We start from the raw sequence: 20110 nt of genomic DNA, 5'->3' as shown, positions 1-20110 counted from the left end.
TGTTTTCTTGGTCAACCTGTTAATATGTTTTTCTCTGTAAATCCATTCCATTCATTCATGGTACATACATCAAAAACTTGGATGCATAAAAAAGGTAGAAAATTAATAATAAAAAAAACTCGCTCAATTTTTTTTGGGGAATTTTAACAAAAAAATTTTGGTACTGTTCACTTTAACGAAAAATCACATTTTCATACTAAAAAGTCAATCGTGGTACTATTCACTTTACCCTTTATTTTGTCCTTATCATTAAAACTCAATGTTTTCAAGTCATTTTCATTAGTTTTTTTTTATTTTTTATTTTATTATGAAACTCGTAAACAACTTTATTATCATTGAAGGCATATTTTCTTATTTATTAAAAATATTAAATTTTTTTTAACAATCTACACTAAGACCATCTCCAATCCTTAGGTTAAAACTTAAAATTTTTAACCTAGAAAATTTAGACTTTAACTAGAAACAGTTTTTCTGTTCCAACCCTTCTGAGTTAAATTTTTAGCCCGAGAATAGTAAAAAATGAATTTAGAATAATTTTTTTCTTAAAGTAACTATATTTAAAAAAAAAAAAAAAAAAAAAAAACTATATAGACTATCCTAATTTAATTTTATTAACATTTTAACCTAAAAATAATTAAATTTCGATAAATATTAAAAATCAATAAACTGACATCATGAAACTTGTGGAACACTATGAAATAATATGAAACATATGAAAGATTTTTTTTTAATTACTTAAGCCGTTGTATTTAAATTTGGACCTTCAAATCTTTTTTTTTATCATTGCATTTTATCATATTAGATCTTAATCATTGTATTCAATGAATTTATAAATATAAAACTAAAAAAATACATATATATAGGGGAATCCTGGCCCCCCACTAACCCAAAAGGGGAATCCTGGCCTAAATTTGCCTAGAGGTGGGCAAACGGGTCTAGGACTTATGGGGCGAGGTGGGTCCTGCAGGTTTGGGGCAGGTACAAAATTTCGTAAACTTAAAACGGGACGGGGCAGGGCAGGCTGGGACCACATAATTGGCTGAGCGGGACGGGTCTTCTACCTCTGAAAAAGCCACCCCCCCCCACCAAGACCGTTTATACTCTTCTTCATCATATGTATCTCCACCGTTCCATTTATAAACATATCTACTTTCTCGGTCTCTCCGCTGTCGAATTCCTAGATACTCTCCACTCTCTCAAATTCCCAAATCGAGCAGGTTTCTCTCTCGACTCCTAAATCACCTACTCGATGGGGTCACGAAGAAGGAGATCAGCGTCTTCACCTACTAGGAAAATAAGTTTGAAGCTTACTGAGTTAACGTCATCACCGAGACCATCATCGATTCACCTTCATCACCCATTACCAATATGGCGACCAGCTCCGCGCCACAGTTCTCTCAGTCTCCCCCACTCCTGAATCACCTACTCGACGACATCAAAGAACCCATGTCCTAGACCATCACCGATTCACCATAGTCACTATCACTGTCGTCAAGACCACCACCACCTATCACCGCCATCGAGGACACTGCCATCATCGTGCTAAAATTTATGTAATTTGTTAATTAGGATTTTTTATTGTGTTATGTGAATTTGTAATATAGGGATTTAGAGTTTTTGAATTAGGATTACCGTGAGTTTCTCGTAGATTATGTTCTAGGTTCTAGATACAGATATTGAAGATTAGTCTTTGTGAGTTATGGGTAATGTTCTTTTTTTCTTTTTTTTTTTGTTGTTTCTGTGCTGATTGCTGTTTCTTTTCAATTTTGATGTTTTGATCATTGTTTGGTTGGTTTTGTCTATATGCATGATCAAAGGGGTTTGATTTGTTGTTTTTGCATCTAAGTTTGCTTTGATTTGTTGCTTGCTGTTGTGCGATTGAATATTGCTTGCTTATTCTCTTTTGTGATGAAGGTCATTCCTTATGTGGTTGACAAAAAAGAAAATGATATTGGACCCGTGGACCCCGTCCCTTTGAAACGAGTCTGGTTAGGTCCGATTTCCCATTTTGAAATCCATTACCCGGCTCGCCCCGTCCTGTTACTATTTACAACAGGTAAGGTTTGGTTCCTCTAAATTTGGGCTCGACTCGACCCGTGCTCACACTGGGCTAGCTATAATAATGCGGTTCAAATTCGCCCTTGGCAAGAATCGAATATAAGACCTCTCACTTTTAAGTGCAGAGGAATACCTCTAGACTCTAGTACTAGTGACAAAATTCGCAATATTTTTATTTAGTGTAAATATAGAGGATGATTAGTGGATGTACAAAAGGTACAGTGGAACATGGCTCGGTATTTCTGAGGAGCCCCAAAAAAATTTATCTTCTCATATATTACATATGAGTATAAATTTTTAATAAAAAGTTTTTAACTGAAAAGAAAAATCATCATCATATGATTTTCTCTATATTACAATTGATTAAGTGGAACTTATGAATATATTAATTCCTACTTTTCTCTAGCAAAAAAATTTTGATTTGTATATTACTTTCGTCTACAAACACAAGCGTATTTTAATCTCTCTATTTCATATTGTTGACCCTAAAAATTGCAAAACCTATGCAGCGTGCAGGCCGAGCAACTAATAAGCTAACTAAATCCTTCGGTTGAATGCAGGGCGTGCCAACTCGTCGGCCAAGCTTGGCCAAGGAGTAAAATTTGTTGATGTGGCGTTGAGTGCGTTGCTGACTTCTTTACCTTGCGACTGTGACCGAGGAAGGAACACTCTCGGTCTTCGGGTTCTAGAGCTTGAAGACAAGGCTACTAGTTCTGCGAAGTTCACAAATCGTCGGTGCCCGATTCGATCATTGTGATTATGTTCGTAAAAGTATAAGTACGTCGAATCGACACCAGACTATATGGACACAAATATTCAAAGGTTATGTATGTCTTGATGGTGAATGTGGTTCGGCCATCAGAATGCCGAACTCTGAAATTCATTTGTGAGTATCCAATCATAAAATCACTCGGCGTCCAGTACGCTGAATGTCGTAGCTCGTAACACCTTACTTCGCCGAAAAGGCTAATAAGGTGACCTTTGCCAACAAATGTTCGAAAACCCTTCTCGGCCGAGACTTGGATAGGTAGCTAGTCAGCCTCGACGCAGTGCTGTTTATCCAAACTGAAGGTACTCCTCGGTCAGCTGATTCTACGGCAACAGTGCTGTTTATCCAAACTGAAGGTGTTCGTCGGTTGCCTTCACAGTGTTGTTTATCCAAACTGAAGGTGTGTCGGTGAGAAAAAAAATAAAAATCTCAAGCTTTTTGATAGGTTTTGCGCAGGGCAATTGTGTGTTGAATTGGCCGTCTTCAATTATTGCATGATTTCTTGTATTTATAGCATCAACTCATTCTTGAGATCGAATTAGACTCCTATCTGGATTGGGAGTTCTTGTTTCGCTCCAACTTTGCTTCGAACAACCTTGCTCCCATTAGGACTTTGAACTCACCCCCTTTCGGGGCTTTATTCATTGTTGGTTGAGAATCCTAATTTCACCAAGACTTCCTCGACCCTCTTTGCCTATCTGAACTACTCCTTCTTGTGATAGGGCTCGACCATCCCTGCTAAATGGTCCAGAATCATTAGGCAGTCTATAGTATTTCTGACACGGCTTTGGGCCGAGTACAAACCTACACTCGGCCCAACAATATTATTTTGGGCCCAAACACAAATGTACTTCATTTTTCCATAGAGGAACCCTAAATCAGTGATTTCATGACATTTGGAGATTATATTAATTAGTAATAGTGCGATACTGATTTCAATTAAGTTTGATATATTGATTGTTAAACTTTGTATGAATATATTATCCAATTTTTTTTTTCCCAAACAAGGAGGGCATTTTTATTAATTTCTTCTAAAGAAACTAAGCTCAAGGGAAAAAATGGTTTGAACCCAAAATGAAATGAGTTAAAGAAAAAGACCATAGCTGCAATAGTTTTCCACCACTTACATCAAGTTTTGAATTCTATTTGTAAAAAAAAGGAAAGAAAAAACTTAACATGTGATACAAGTTGGGTCGTGCAACCTGTTATTTTAACAAGTTCGGTTCAAGTTTATATTTTTTACCCATAAATAAACATGTTGAGATAACGAGTTAGCACGAATACGACAAACAGAATTGAGACTTTCGAGTGATCCGAATCTTTTAAATTTCATCCAAAGACCCACCTGTTTTAACCCCTTAAAAGCTGTAATAATTCTTGGGCGTTAGATGAAATTTGAAAGGTCTGAATCACTTGATTCTATAATCTTGGTGGAGAGATCCGGTTGATGGGAAAATAGAAAAAGAAAAAGCTGAAAAAAAAAATAAAGAAAAAAGTAGATATGAGGGAGCATAATATTAGTCGGCGGTGCTGTTAAAGTGACTAAAGGGGTTCTTTTTATTTTGGATCAAAATTAACAAGTGAAGGGGGTTTAAGTCGCAAAACTGAAATGAATTAGGGCTAAAGCAGTTAGCAGAGTCCGCTTTCAAATCGTACACCACCTCACCTGCTTTCATCCGTATCACCCTCCTCCTCCATCGATACCATCAAATTTAGGGTTTCCATAGAGCAACTCGTGGCTTGCGATCGCCATTGAAATTCAGACTCATCAGGTAATCATAATTTCGATTTCGTCCCCTAAGGATTTGATCTTCCGGCATCCAATTCGATACAACCAGTAAAAGAAACTTATTTCGGAGATTAAATTTTGTAACTTGTTTATTTTATTTGATTATTTTTGAATTTTGGTGAAGAGGGTTTGATTTGACTTGATTGGTTAATGTAGTTGTGATAGGGAGGGATGTCGAGGTTCCATGTGGGAGGGAAGGTGGTGGATAAAGTTGATTTGTTGAAGACTAAGAGCTTGCTGTGGCGATTTGATGTGTGGCCTTTCGCTATCCTTTACGCTCTCTGGCTTACCACAATTGTGCCCACCATTGACATTGTGGATTCCGGGATTGTTTTCGGTGCCCTTGTAGCTCTTCACATTCTCGTTTGGCTTTTCACCGTTTGGTCCGTCGATTTCAAATGCTTTGTACATTATAGCAAGGTCTGTATATAAATTTTGTATATGATCTCAATTTATGTATGTATAATTATATATGCGTGTGTGCTTTACGGTACAACAATAAAGTTGTTCCATTGCATAGGAGAAAAATGTGGGGTTCCGCATGAAAACAACCCCTAATAATGGGAGTCTTATCCCCTTTTAGCATGTGTTTGATGTCATACATTTATAATAAATACATATGTACTTATATAAGTATATAGCAATGCTCTATTCTGAGTGAGGATTTGACATGTTAATGAGGACCGTATATTGGTACATGATTATACTCATCAACAATTTTGACGGCAATAGGAGAGTCTGGATAGGAAGCATTTTTCTTGGCCTCAATAATTAGAATTGAGAGTCTAGCACAATAGCATTACTCTTAATGTTAATATATATGTATATCCTAACTAGTATGGGAAGACATGAATTGGAACGTAACTTGATGAAATTTCTTTTTGATGATTTGTTGTAATTGGTGATTCTTTTGGTCTTCAGGTAAATGATATTCACCAGGCAGATGCATGCAAAATAACGCCAGCAAAATTTTCTGGTTCTAAAGAAATTGTATCACTCCATTTCCGTAAGCTTGTAAGTCAATTTACAGTTTGAATACTTCGACTACACTTTCTTTGAATTTTATCATAAAGATTCAATGGATAGTATTGTGCTAAAGTTCCTGGTTACTATCCTTTCCCAATATGGGAAGTAGTCCTTGATTTGTCTGGTGAATTTTTCAGCAGGGAGATTCCTCATCTTCAGTGGATATTGAAGAGATTTACTTTGACTTTAGAAAGCAACGTTATATCTTTTCCAAAGAGAACGATAACTTTTGCAAGCTTCCTTACCCTACCAAGGAATCATTTGGTTACTATTTAAAATGTACTGGCCATGGATCTGAGGCTAAAGTTGTTGCTGCTACTGAAAAATGGGGACGGAATGCGTGAGTTACCTTTCTTATTTCCCTTTTTCCTTCTTGAAAACGTATTTTAAGAATTACTCTCTTTCTCACAAACCGTGGGATATGTTAGCAGTTGTAAAGTGATTTTGGTTGAGGTTTTCCTACTTGTAATCAGATCCTCTTGAGAGATTTTCTTGTTCTGTTCTTGGTGGATTTCTTATCCACTTCTGTGTATTTCACTTTTCTTTTTTAATAAATTGTTATAGTTTCTTCTCACAAAAAAAAAAAAAAAAAAAACGTATTTGTTGAATTATCGTCAATTGTTTTGATTTTTCTTGCTCATCATTTGGAATGCAGTAATGTTAGTCTTGATCATCCCTTATCCAATTTTTATCCAAGTCAAGCTTTAACATTAACAAAATTGCCGCTTCAGTGCTGGGAAATATTGGTGTCTCTTTTACACTAAGCTGTCAATGTGCATAAGCAAACATAAATTTAATAGACTAAGTTAATAAATTTAATAGAATTCAATTTCTGTGGCTGCTTCAATTACTTCTAAAATGTTTGAAAAAAAATTAAGAGATGAGTGGATGATAAAGCTTAGCCCATTGAGATGATATTTATTTCCCTTGATAAGTTAGATTGAGTGGTCTAAGCAATTTTGGAAAAACTGGAAATGTTCAGTATTTGAATTCTGAGTCTAGAACAATAAAGTTTGACTTAAGGGTAAGGGTCTTTGAAGCTTTACAGTTGATGAGGTGGTGATGCTGGGGGAAAGGCTCCGTTCCTGGGTATCTTAATGTGTTTGCATTCTTTGCAGTACTTTTAGATAGGATGGCTGCTATTGTTTAAGAAAGATTCTGTAATTTTCATTTTTTTTGAATTTTTATTTTAGTGGAGCATGTGGTACATTAGGCACGATCCAGTTAAGTTATCATTTTCTTAACTGGTCCTTGTTGTACACGTTTCTTTGTTGTGCAGATTTGAGTATCCACAACCTACATTCCAGAAATTGATGAAAGAAAATTGCATGCAGCCCTTCTTTGTCTTCCAGGTTTTAGCTCTCTCTCTCTCTCTCTCTCTCTCTCTCTAATGTGAGATTTCCTTTCCATGCATGCCCCCTTTCCTTACCTACATTTACTTGTGCTCCCTGCATGTAGGTCTTCTGTGTGGGTCTCTGGTGTTTGGATGAATATTGGTATTACAGTTTGTTCACACTTTTTATGCTGTTTATGTTCGAGTCAACAATGGCTAAAAGTCAGTTGAAGACTCTTAGTGAGCTAAGACGTGTCAGAGTGGATAACCAGACCCTCATGGTACATCGCTGTGGGAAGTACGTTATCTACACGCAATTATTTATTTGTCGTAATATTTAAGCTGTTTATTCTTTATGCATTGACTGCTGTAAATTTTAGGTGGATAAAGCTTGCTGGAACTGATCTTTTGCCCGGTGATGTTGTTTCTATTGGGCGAGCTTCTGGTCCAAATGGAGAAGATAGGGCTGTGCCAGCGGATATGCTTCTATTAGCTGGAAGTGCTATTGTCAATGAAGCCATTCTCACAGGCGAGTCTACTCCCCAATGGAAGGTGGTCACCTCTTGTCTATGTCATTGCAGCATTTTGGTTTTTTAATTTATGCATGTTCGTTCACACACATAGATTTATGCATCTCAATGTGTGTATATTCTTTCTGGCGGTGATTGCTTGGCTAAATTGCTTAGTCCAGTAATAATAATTTTCTCATTTTATTTAAAACTAATTTTACCCTTATGTTTGTCTTCACTTTATCCTTTTTCCTTGAGGCTTGATGCAGTTACAAAACCATAATATTCTCATCTAAGTTTGAAGATGTAGGGTTGATTCAAAGTTTGTGAGGATAATTAGGGTGTGGGTTGATGAATCATTCTTGGACTCAGTTGGACAAGGAACTTAGAGCTAAGACTGCAAATAGAAGTAAAAGTAGGTGAAAGAGTAGAGGAAGAAAAAAAAAAAGAGGGACAATACGAGGAAGCTGTGATTCAATAGTAAACTGATCCTGAACTGGATGAAACTTCATTCACTGTCGAAAATATGGGTTTTAAATTCACTGTGATCTTAAACCCTATATTGGAGGAAATTTGGTGTTAGAAAGTTAGGAGATTCTGTGGGATGGACCAGGATACAGTTTTGGAGGAAAAAGATAATAGTAATCAGGACTTTCTGTCTTTTATCTGGTTGCAGGATTTATGGGTACCAGAATACTTTCTGATTTTTATGGTGGTCATTGTGAGGTTGTGTTGAATCGTCCCGCATAGGAAAGTTAAGAAACTTTGTAAATGTTTATAAGGAGTTGGGGCATTTCCCCATTGGCAATTGGTTTCGGGGTGGAACCTCAACTTTTCTTTATGGTGTTAGAGCAGGTTCACCCATGTGTGAAGCTTAATGGCCACACGTGCTCCATGTCACTTAGTTGAATTGTCAATATGTTAGGCTAAATTTTGCCACACATGAGGGTGTGAGGAATTGTTTCACAGCAGAAAGTAAAGAAATAACCTTGCAAGGGCTTATAAGGAGTTGGGTCACTCACCCAATTACCAATTGGTTTTGGTTTGGAACCTCAACTTCCTGCAGTTATTTGGGGCTAGAGTTTATGGGACGATTCGGGTCTTTTGATGGGGAGAAGAAGTGGGTTGATTTTAGGCTGTTTCATAGTGCCATGTTCTTTTTTTTATTTTTTATTTTTTTTGACGTATATTTGGCTGTACTTTTTTTTTATGCTATGAACTTCTTGTCTACTATTTCTGTATTTGCTTATTTTAACTAATGGATTTTTTTTTTTTTAAATTTTTTTTATGTAAAAATGAGAAAATTAGTTTGGCCGTGGACAAAAAGTCCACTATCTAAACAAAGCAAAAAAACTGAAAACATTATGTAAAAGATTCATTATACTCTACCCTTAATTGGTTGAGCTCTCTCTTTATTTATTTATTTATCTATGTCATTTTTCCCCACAGTACCTTGTAAGGTACAGGGTCTTTCTTGGATAATTGCTTATAGGGAGGGATGAGTGCTATCCAAACCAAGGAAACCTAATACATGTCTGCTATCTTCTTGGTGTATTTTATCCAGAAAAGGTAGCGCAAAATACTAATAATTTATATCCATTTTCCTATTGCACTTGGACAATGGGGCTATTCTTCAAAGCAAGTTTGCGATTGGCACTTATGGCTTATTGTGTACTGTTGTTTGATGATAAACGTTGTGTCTTTGCTGGAGGAAAATAATAGTAGGATTATTTTTCAGGTATCGATCATGGCCCGAGGAACTGAGGAGAAATTATCAGCTAAGCGAGATAAAAGCCATGTCTTATTTGGTGGGACTAAGATATTGCAGCATACTCCGGATAAGGTAGCTTATCCAAAAATATATGTTTAAGTCAACAAACGTTATCATTGATGGTTTTTAGCGAATATCATTAATGTTTCATAATCTCATGGGTTGTGTATTTATGTTTTCATTATCTCAATGGAGTCAGGGCTTTCCTTTAAAAACCCCCGATGGTGGCTGTGTGGCTGTTGTTCTGAGGACTGGGTTTGAAACAAGTCAGGGGAAACTTATGCGTACAATTTTGTTTTCTACAGAGAGGGTATTTTTACTATGACTACTCAACCTATATACATTATGGTTTTACTTTTACTCCACTTTTATTTTATATAATGTGTGTACATACATTTTACTGTAGGTTACAGCTAACAGCTGGGAAAGTGGGTTGTTCATTTTGTTCTTGGTCATATTTGCAGTGATAGCTGCTGGTTATGTACTAAAGAAGGTAAAAATGGTTCCTTGATAGGTAGATGCGATGCTTGATGCTTGTGTAGTGTTATTTTCTGACAATCAAGACGTCTTTGATGTAGGGGCTTGAGGATCCCACTAGGAGCAAGTACAAACTTTTCCTTAGTTGTTCACTCATTATTACTTCTGTGATTCCTCCTGAGCTGCCAATGGAATTATCTATAGCTGTTAATACATCTCTGATTGCTCTTGCACGTCGCGGAATATTTTGTACCGAACCTTTCCGAATTCCTTTTGCTGGAAAGGTATGTTGTGACAGCTTTAATTATGTCTTTTTTTTTTATTATATATTTTTTATATTTCTTTCTTACACTTGTTTAAAGGATGCTCTTTGGATAATGCTGCTTTTTTCAAAAGTACCATCCACGGAGCTATCTAGCTGTCTGATCTACAACTAATAAAGATGGTCTTATTTTACAATGATGCTTCATAAAGTAATAGTTTATAACACAGAAGCACTCCAGTCATTGAAAGCAGCCCAAACTATCTATTGACTCTGCAGAGAATACTGACATCCAAAGTGATCAACCTCCTCATCCCATTCATTTCCGACTACACCACCCTGAAAATTGCCACTCAGCACGGGGGACCCTCTTTATCCCTCCAATGAGTTTGTAACTCACACAATAAGGCATTGCATGAAACTGGAATTTTCCAGCTCAAATGTTCTCCTTAAACAGTCTGCCCCAAGGACAAAAGCAATGGGACAATGAAGCAGGAGTTTTTACCCATCTCATACCATAAAACTGGATAGAGTTGCTTTATTCATGATTACTTCATTTCTCTAGTGTGCAAACCAAATACAAGATTTGGCTACTTAGGCATGCAGCGTTCTGACGTCTGTCTTCCTTCTTTTCAAGCAGAAAATGTGTCCTAGAGAATTGCATAATGTGATTGTATCTTTAGAATTAGCAGTCATCCCCATACTTTCTGTTTGGTTACGCATCAACCATACTTCTTCGATACCTTATTTTCGCTGTTTGCTTGTAGCCTTGTACTGACCAAGCTGTTTCCCAATATGACATACTGCAGTCTTATTGTGCTGTACAAAGTATATTTTGATACATTTGTTTACTGTTTTCCGTGCAGGTTGATATCTGCTGTTTTGACAAAACTGGAACACTTACATCAGACGATATGGTATTTCATATTAATCTAGTATATGGTGCTCATTAAATTGACTCGGATTCATATAAAATTTAATGCTTTTCTCTTGCTCTTCTCCAGGAGTTCTGTGGAGTTGTTGGGTCAACTAGCAGTACAGATTTAGAAGCTGACATGAGTAACGTGCCTGTGCGCACAGCAGAGATTTTGGCATCTTGCCATGCCTTGGTGTTTGTGGATAATAAGCTGGTATGCTAGTGTTATCTTCTAAACAGGCAGTCTGTTTTAGGTTGTATTCTATTTTATTTAGTTATGTCGGTTGCAGTATCATTGTTGACGATGCAAGCTCTTTAGTTTTAGATTGCTTATATTGTCAAAAGGTATGCGAATCAGAAAGGTAAAATCACACAAAATTCTACCTATCTACAACCATTAGATGTCTGCTTCTTTGCAATCATAATGAAATGTTTGCTGCTTAGAACTTGCAAAAATAAAGGAGCTTCAGAAATCAAGTCTTTTTGTAGTTTTTTAATGAATGGTCAGTTAGAAAAGTATGTCTTGTGTTTTTCTTCCTTGTTTCAGGGTTCTTGGTCTGTTATGGATCTCCTGCACCCTTTTTCCTAATTTATTTTTATATATTTTAATTGAAGTCTGTTTCTTATAATTTTTTCTGTTTCTTATAATTTTTTTTTGGCTATAATGCCTTTCCTAGATTTTCTCTACTGCATCAGTTAGTTTTTGATATGAACAAAAAGGAATGATAAAAAGGGATCTAGGCCCTTCCCTTTTTTGTTTTGGGTTTGTGTTTCTGGAGTTATTCAAACATATTATATCTCAATATATATTCCCTTTTCAAATTTTGTCTTTGTTTTGCCAACCGGGTCATCCAGTCTCCCTTTAAGTTGGTTTTCCTACCCCATGCATGAATTTAAATTTCTTGAAAACGCCTTATTTATTTAACTGGACTTATAACTTTCAAGTCAGTTGGAACTCAATATCAATTTATCCTGAATAGAAAATTAATGGCTGCATTGACTGAAAGATGGAACAAGAGATACTTCGGTGAAGATAAATTTATCCGTAGTAATGAAACGGCTCAGTATCCTGTTATATGTACTATCAATGTCTGGTGACAGGTGGTATTATTTTTTAAATTTTGTTTGGAAATTAACTGATACTGCACAACTCCATGTAGGTTGGTGATCCTCTTGAAAAGGCTGCCCTTAAAGGAATAGATTGGACCTTCAAGTCTGATGAGAAGGCAATGCCAAAAAAGTAAGCTGCAATCTCTTGTTTTTGTCTATATCTATATGTCAGCAGTTATATTTGCACTTCTGGACTAATCCATAATATCCTTTAATCATTTATTTTCATATTTACTTTTTAACCTTTTTTTTCTCATATTTTCCTCATAGGTTAGTTGTTAAACAGTTATCCTGACTCTGTTGATGATAGATTATTTTGGAAAGTTGAATTTAATGCAATGTTAACATTTTAAGTAGATTGAAAAGTGAGGTAATCCTTCAGAAAATTGTTTAACCAAAGAAACCTTCAGCAGGACATAGATTAAAGTACAATCTGGGATCCATCTTGGTATGAATTTTCCATTGGTATGATATCTAATTTTTGTTAGAATGTCCAATCCAATCAGTTATCCTTAAGCCAGTTAGTTTCTTATGGAAGGCTAGCTTTCTTCTTTTGCACTGATGTTTTAGTCGAATTTTTTGGACAAAAAAAACGTTAAGCTATGTTTATCCTTAAGCCAGTTACAGTATGAGATGTTGTGGATAAATTAGATTTACAAGGTTGGTCTAGTGAATATGCAGTCTGATGTTGCTAAGATATATATTTGCTATTTCAAATATGAAAAATGGGCCGACATATTAGTGGTCTTATAAATAGGTGATCAATAATTTGTTAATCTAAAGTTTGATTATGGTCAATGTTCATTCTTCTTTTATGAGGCAGTAAATCCTGTGCTTTTGTCTATATTTATGATTGGTAATTCTTTCTACATTGTTCTTATTGTACTTGTCACTAAAACACAGGGGAAGTGGTCATGCTGTGCTGATTGTTCAGAGACATCACTTTGCTTCCTATTTGAAAAGAATGGCAGTTGTAGTGCGCATTGAAGAGAATTTTTTTGCTTTTGTGAAGGTTCGTCAGTCGTTCATCAGTACTACGTTGCAATCTATGTTACCCATATACCATAAGCATTAAGATCCCCATCATAGAGTTCTTGATGCTGCTCAATTTGCTTGTTTGTGTTCTGGGACAGGGTATCGTTTATCTTAATTCATCAATCTTGTTACTTCACAATCAATTGTATGAAGGAATTGTTTGATTTTTATTCTGGTCATATTTTGTTACATCTACCCTCGTAGTCAGGTGTTGACTTGGATTTCTGCACTTATAGAGCTCAATACTGGTTATTTGACACAGAAGAGGACACAAATGTGTTGGCGTTAAGTATAGGGAAAGGGGGAAATAGTAACTCTGTTCTCCACTGTCTTCTAGCTTTTAAGTTTGTGGCTGAAACTATCTTGGGAAGCAATTTCGACCTGGTAATCCTGGGTGATCCCAAATGTTGTGATTATCAAGTGAAATAATATGGGTTTTGAGTGTGGGAAGAAGCCCAAGGTTCTTTTGGGGTTGCTGTTGTCTGCAATATAAGTTGTTTTGATGCAGAGTAACAATCAAACTTTTGAAGATTATGGAGGGGTGTCGGTGGAAGATCTGCGAGCCTCAGTCTCTAATGAGTGTGGTGACCGTCCTTTCCTATTGAATGTGAACTTGGAAAGTAGTTTCTTAGGCCCCTTTGGTGGTTTTAGCCTGTCCTTGGTGTTGCTTTTTTTGGTTGTCTATTTGATATATATTTTTCAGTCCTGTTTCCTTCAGACTCCTGCTTCATTGTTTTGTACAGTTCCCATTTTTTTCTCATTTCAGCGGTTCTACGTCTTATGTAGTATATTACAATCTAATTACTCCTTTTTCTATATCTTTGCAGTAGGAAAGATGTTCACTCCAGTATTAATAGCTGTTAACAATGAATTCTTTTCATTTCAGGGTGCCCCTGAAACCATTCAGGGTAGACTCACTGAAGTGCCATCATTTTATGTCGAAACTTACAAGAAATTTACTCGACAAGGGTCTCGCGTTCTGGCCCTTGCCTACAAATCTCTTCCTGACATGACAGTAAGTTCTCTGGATTTGTTATTTCTCAATTGCTTTGAATAGTATAGGTCCTGGTGGTTCATGTTCAAAGGAAGTAACTTATGTACACACTGGTCATACCATGTTATGCGGTACTGGATGATTTTAAATTGGACTGGAAAAGGGAAGACTTTTGAGAGCCATCGCATTGAGTACAGTACTTAAAATGTAAAAAAAAAAAAAAAATGTTTTACTTTTGAGTTTATGCATCAGACTGGTTGGATTACAGATGAGATAAGAATTTGTTTTTTTAATAATGAACTTATGTCTTGAAGCTATTAATCATAACTAATGAATTTTCAGGACACTCTTTTTCTTCCTTAGCCCAATCCAACTTCTGGATTTAATGCTTTGATCTTCTTCATAGTGCATGTTAAATTTCAAGCAAACTTCGTTTGGCGTATCATCAAGTGAAGGACAGACTACAATTAGTATTTTTCTTCATTTTTTGTACTTTAGAAATTTAACCTTAAGGAGGAAATGGTTTAAATTATAGAATATAGAATCAATTTTGTAATTTGACATGCATAATGATCTCAAGTAGAAACACGAATTAACCAAAGGCTATGTCTTTACTTTTCTACTTTACATTATTGTTAAGTACATATGTATAATATCTGAGTAACTGGATTTAAATTCAATGACACTTCTTATACTTGAAGAGTTTCACATAGTTTGTCCCTTATCTCTCTCTGAGGAAGTTTTAAAGGCTTTGTTTTTTATATTGTATTTGCATTTGAAGTGTTTAATTATCTTCTTATTGCTTGAAGGTTAGCGAAGCTAGAAGCTTGGATAGGGATGTGGTGGAGAGTGGCCTTACCTTTGCTGGTTTTGCGGTAAATTAATCAGTTCTATTATTTCCTCATACAGAGTAATAGTTTTCGTACTGTTTCTGTTTTTTTTTTTTTTTTTTTTTTATATTTATTTTTGTCCCATTTATCTTGATTTGAAGATTAGATTAGTGTCTGGAGTAGGCTTTGTTTACTTCCTTCATGTCACTAAATTCTCGTCGTTTGAATTTCAGGTTTTTAACTGTCCTATTAGATCAGATTCAGCCGCTATTTTATCTGAGCTTAAACGATCCTCGCATGACTTGGTATGTGGTTTCCCTGACTTACATAGTATGTGGTCTATCTGTAATTTTGTATAAAGGAATAGTATCTTGTATCTTACCCTTAACTACCATCACTTAAGAAGTATATTCTAGAGAAAAAGAAACTACGTTTGGTAGCCTTTTATTGAGGTTAAGAAATCATTTTCATTTTTATAGTTATTTTTGGCCATAAACATTTAGAAGCGAGTTTGTAAGACTATCATGGTCATGTTGCATTTCCAGGAACTATTATGATGAAGAAATATTGCAGATTGTAAGAGCCTTTACATGGTGATAGTTGTAGAATTATCAGCACTATGGACTTCTAAATTATAGTTTCGTGTAGCTATTCTTAAATGCTCCCTTTTTTGATAAATTCAAACCACGTTTTACTGTATAAGGGCCATTATGACCCTTTTACAGAAAACCACTCTTGCATATCTTTGTAAGGATATTCGACCAACTGCTTGCTTTTGGGGTGTTGATTGTTTTTATTTATCTCTGTATCAGCACTATGGACATCTACATTGGAGTTTGGTCTAATTTTAAATACTTTCATTTGATTAGTTGAAATCATGTATTACTGTTGGAACACTCTCGCATATCTTCTTTCATTTGGTAAGCTCAAACAATGTTTTTGCTGTATGAGGGCCATTATGACCATTTACATGGAACCATTCTTGCATGTCTTTGTCAGGATATTCTACCAACTGCTTTCTTTTGAGTTGTCCAGATTGTTTACAGATTTAGTGTAGTTTATTTTTTGTTTCCCCTGTTTTTCTTGTCTTCCTTTGTATGGTACAATCATTCTCATTCATTTTGTTTTTAACAAAGCCGCTGCGTAGGAAGATTTAAAATTTAAGTACATATATATTTATCCAAAGTGTTTCTTTTGTTAGGTGATGATTACTGGTGATCAGGCATTGACAGCTTGCCATGTTGCTAGCCAAGTTCATATTATTTCAAAATCAGCATTAATTCTTGGTCCAAAGAGGGACAGTGAAGGATATGAGTGGATATCTCCTGATGAGACTCAGATGATTCCTTACAAGTAAAGCTTTTCTTGTTTAATGGATTGGCTGTTTTCAATTTGGTTCGGTACTCTTGATGTTTTGCTTGGCTGTAAAACCTACTAAAGTGGTTCAATAATTGGGAGTTCCTCTCGTTTTTGGTTTTTATTTATGTTCTTGTGAATTTGTTTCCCTTCTGCACTCTTTTTGCTGATTCACCTCCTTATTTCTTTCTCCTTTGTTCTGAATGGAATTGATGAAATTGATTTCAGTGAAAACGAGGTGGAAGCTTTGTCTGAGACTCATGATCTCTGTATTGGTGGTGACTGCTTTGAAATGTTGCTACAAACCTCAGCTGTTATACGAGTCATTCCATACGTCAAGGTGCTTATTAATAACCAATTAAGTATTAATTGTGAAACTTGTTTTTTATTAGTGGCTTTATCTTAACGTTTTTGACCGGAGTCATCTTATTAGGTTTATGCGAGAGTTGCTCCTGAGCAGAAGGAGCTGATTTTGACTACCTTCAAAACAGTGGGGAGGATAACGTTGATGTGTGGGGATGGAACCAATGACGTTGGAGCGTTGAAGCAGGTAATTTGTTTTGTGAATATTCAACTATTAGTTGAGTTATTTTTTTCTTTGCAAGGCAACTGGCTTATTTGAAATAATAAATCCTTAGTGTAAGTATTAAAAGTCAGTTATTGACGTAATGGCAATTAACGAGAGTAGAATTGGATTAGTTTATTTCAATCCTATGTTTGGTACTAAAAAATAATAGGGATTGGATAAAAACCAATCCCATCAGTTTCGTTCTTGTATGATAATTATTCCTACAACTCCAACCTCGTGACCATGAACCCAAGACCAGGGACCTGGGTCCATGAACTTAAGTGCTACTAAAACTATCCTAATTCTTAGGAAGAACAATTACTAAAATAACGCATGTTATAAAAAATTATCATATCCTTAAAATAAAAATTAAAGTTGTCCTATCCAATCTAGTGCAATCCAATCTAATCCGTTACAATCCAGTTAAATTCTGGGCACCAGACATGCCTTCAGGGTGTGTCCTTTGTATTCATTCCAGAACTGTGGGGCTGCCATTCTAACTTTGAAGTTAGTTATCATGGTTTCATGCTACAAAAGAATAAATAAAGTTCGAGGGGTAGCAATATGTTTTACTCCCCATAGCTTCACACGTTGACACACACACACACACACACACATATATGGGACACACATACGGGCTTCTACAGAATCACAGATTAAGTGTGTCACTTTTTCCCTTAATAGCTTTTCAGATATTTATTAGTACTCGCTTTTTTTTTTTTTTTTTTTTTTTTATGGATTTAATATAAGTCAAATTATAGCTTGAATCATGTGTATGGCTTTTTCAATTAAGCTGTGAACTAATATAGTGTGGTATGTTTCTCTCCTCTCAGGCCCATGTGGGAGTTGCTCTATTGAATGCGGTGCCTCCAACTCAGAGTGGAAAGCCGCCCAGTGAAACGTCTAAAGAGCCAAAGAAGTCCAAGTCTGCATTGGATGTTGCAGGTAAATCTACTAGTGTAAATAGAGAAGTCTCTTCAAAGGGAAAAGCTACCGCAAAATTGGATCCCAATAGCAACCCAGCTGGTAACCGGAATCTGTCGGCTGCCGAGTTGAAACGACAGAAGCTAGCTTCATTGCAAAAGAGACTAATGGATGAGATGAATGAGGAGGGGGATGGTCGCTCAGCTCCAATTGTAAAGCTTGGAGATGCTTCCATGGCATCACCATTCACAGCGAAGCATGCATCGGTTGCGCCGACCACTGACATAATTCGTCAAGGTCGCAGTACTCTGGTGACTACACTCCAGATGTTTAAAATACTAGGCCTCAACTGCCTCGCGACAGCTTATGTGCTGAGTGTTATGTACTTGGATGGTGTCAAGCTGGGTGATGTGCAGGCTACTATCAGCGGTGTGTTTACAGCTGCCTTTTTCCTATTCATCTCACATGCACGCCCTCTTCCAACCCTTTCAGCTGAACGGCCTCATCCGAATGTCTTCTGCTCCTATGTCTTTCTTTCTCTGTTGGGACAGTTTGCAATCCACTTATTTTTCTTGATATCTTCTGTGAACGAGGCTGAGAGATACATGCCGGACGAGTGCATTGAACCAGACTCTGATTTTCATCCCAACCTTGTAAATACAGTGTCGTACATGGTGAGCATGATGCTACAGGTGGCCACCTTTGCTGTGAACTACATGGGGCATCCGTTCAATCAGAGCGTCACAGAAAACAAGCCATTCTTGTATGCGATCGTGGCTGCGGCTGGTTTCTTCACGGTTATCACATCTGATCTATTTAGGGACTTGAATGACTGGCTTAGGCTGGTGCCCTTGCCAGTGGGATTGAGAAACAAGTTACTGTTATGGGCTCTTCTCATGTTTTTGACCTGCTACTCTTGGGAGAAATTTTTGCGGTGGGCATTCCCAGGCAAGATTCCAGCCTGGAAGAAGCGACAACGGATTGCTGCTTCCAGTCTCGAGAAGAAGAAACAACTTTGAGCGAGTACAAGCTCAAGGCCGGACTGCGATTCGACATTTTTGGCAAATGGGCAATGCAGAGTTATATACAGCAGAATGGAGTTCTATTATGCCACAGGAGGTTCCATCCCCTCTTTGATAGGAGATTTTTATTGAGTTGAGTTTGTAGGAGGATTATTTTTGGGACCTCTGCCCTATAAACAAACTGTATTCCTAATAGTTGCGTTTACAAATTGTTTTGACCCTTCATATCCCTTGTATTTGGAACTACTTGCCAAAAACTATAAATTCTGTAGCCCCATTTCGATATCATGTTTTCGTCATTGGTTCTAGTCTGTTTTTAATCAAGATAATCTTGGCGGTTTAAATAGATCTTATGGGGTTTTATAAGCTAGTTTTAATTTCGATTTTCATTGTTTGTCATTTGAATACCATTAGGTTTTCACGCTCAAAAAGTGGAGCCCGACTTCAATGCTTGGTTGCATTAGTGCTCCATGTGTTTTAGCGGTTAGATCGCAATTGTTAGATTCAAAGTTTTGAAAGGCGCTAGCCGGGCAAGGGACTAGCACCTAAGCATCTAGATGGAGTCAAGTGGGGGCCTAGGCCCTTTTTTAAGTTTTAATTGAATTTATTATGTAACATAAAAATAAATGTTTACGACTTGTACATAAAAAAGAATGCATAATTATATTGTGATACATAAATTGCAAAATAGAATGATTATAAATTAGAAAGTATTAGAACATATTGAAAATATGGGGAACAAACATATAATAAGTGTTTATCAAAGTATTCAACAAGTCTCTTACTATTTAATGAAAAAATAAAATGTAAAATGAATGTTATCTACTTTCTATTTAAGTGAGAGTAGCGACCAAGGCTGGTGCCTAGACGAGTTTAGTGGGCTAGGCGAGCTTCTAAGTAGGTCTAAAGTCATTTCTTAATTTTTAAACGTCTAAAGATTAATTAGGGTAGTGGTTAGCCGACTAATGCTTAGCCGGTGGTCAATCTCATCTATTTATTTTTTGTACCACTAGAAACATTGAGGTTTCTGGGACTATATTTTTTACCTTTATGGAGCAAAATCATGTATATAATCTTGCATTTTAAAGTAGTTGGAAGGTTGTGGGAACTAGATTGTTGCGCAATTTGGTTGTTTGTGTTCTGAGCAGGGCACCGGTTTATCTCAAAGTCAGCAATATTGGTACTTCTTCGATTAATTATATGAAGTAATGCTATTTTGTGCTTTTTAAGGTGATTTGCTACCCACTCGTTGGGGATGTGGGCCTATTATATGAAGTAATTTTAGCATCCTTCCTTGTTATATCATTTTCATTGACATAATACCCACTTTAGAATCAGAACATTACAGTAACGATGAATAT

The 20110-nt window shown here is 36.3% G+C and overlaps 1 protein-coding gene across 1 annotated transcript; it reads left to right on the top strand.

Moving 5' to 3' along the window:
• The first annotated feature begins 4382 nt into the window (after positions 1-4382).
• On the top strand, positions 4383-19093 carry LOC137711294 (probable manganese-transporting ATPase PDR2). Its single transcript, XM_068450523.1, has 22 exons — positions 4383-4599; positions 4773-5036; positions 5538-5630; positions 5780-5982; positions 6922-6994; positions 7101-7273; positions 7356-7527; positions 9223-9327; positions 9455-9565; positions 9662-9748; positions 9834-10016; positions 10861-10911; positions 10999-11124; positions 12071-12150; positions 12924-13032; positions 13942-14070; positions 14859-14924; positions 15113-15184; positions 16081-16232; positions 16464-16575; positions 16669-16785; positions 17637-19093. The coding sequence occupies exons 2-22, from the start codon at positions 4788-4790 to the stop codon at positions 18744-18746; spliced, it is 3573 nt and encodes a 1190-aa protein (XP_068306624.1). The 5' UTR covers positions 4383-4599; positions 4773-4787; the 3' UTR covers positions 18747-19093.
• Positions 19094-20110: the final 1017 nt, after the last annotated feature.

Source organism: Pyrus communis, chromosome 1 (assembly GCF_963583255.1).
Source record: "Pyrus communis chromosome 1, drPyrComm1.1, whole genome shotgun sequence".
In the NCBI taxonomy this organism is placed as follows: Eukaryota; Viridiplantae; Streptophyta; class Magnoliopsida; order Rosales; family Rosaceae; genus Pyrus; species Pyrus communis.
The sequence above is the reverse complement of the archived record's forward strand: the minus strand, read 5'-3'. Positions and strand labels throughout refer to the sequence as shown.

Coding starts and splice junctions, on each gene's coding strand:
- LOC137711294 (XM_068450523.1), top strand. CDS start 4,788: ATGTCGAGGTTCCATGTGGGAGGGAAGGTGGTGGATAAAGTTGATTTG. Junction 9,749..9,833: donor CTGGTTATGTACTAAAGAAG/GTAAAAATGGTT, acceptor TCTTTGATGTAG/GGGCTTGAGGATCCCACTAG. Junction 10,017..10,860: donor GAATTCCTTTTGCTGGAAAG/GTATGTTGTGAC, acceptor TTTTCCGTGCAG/GTTGATATCTGCTGTTTTGA.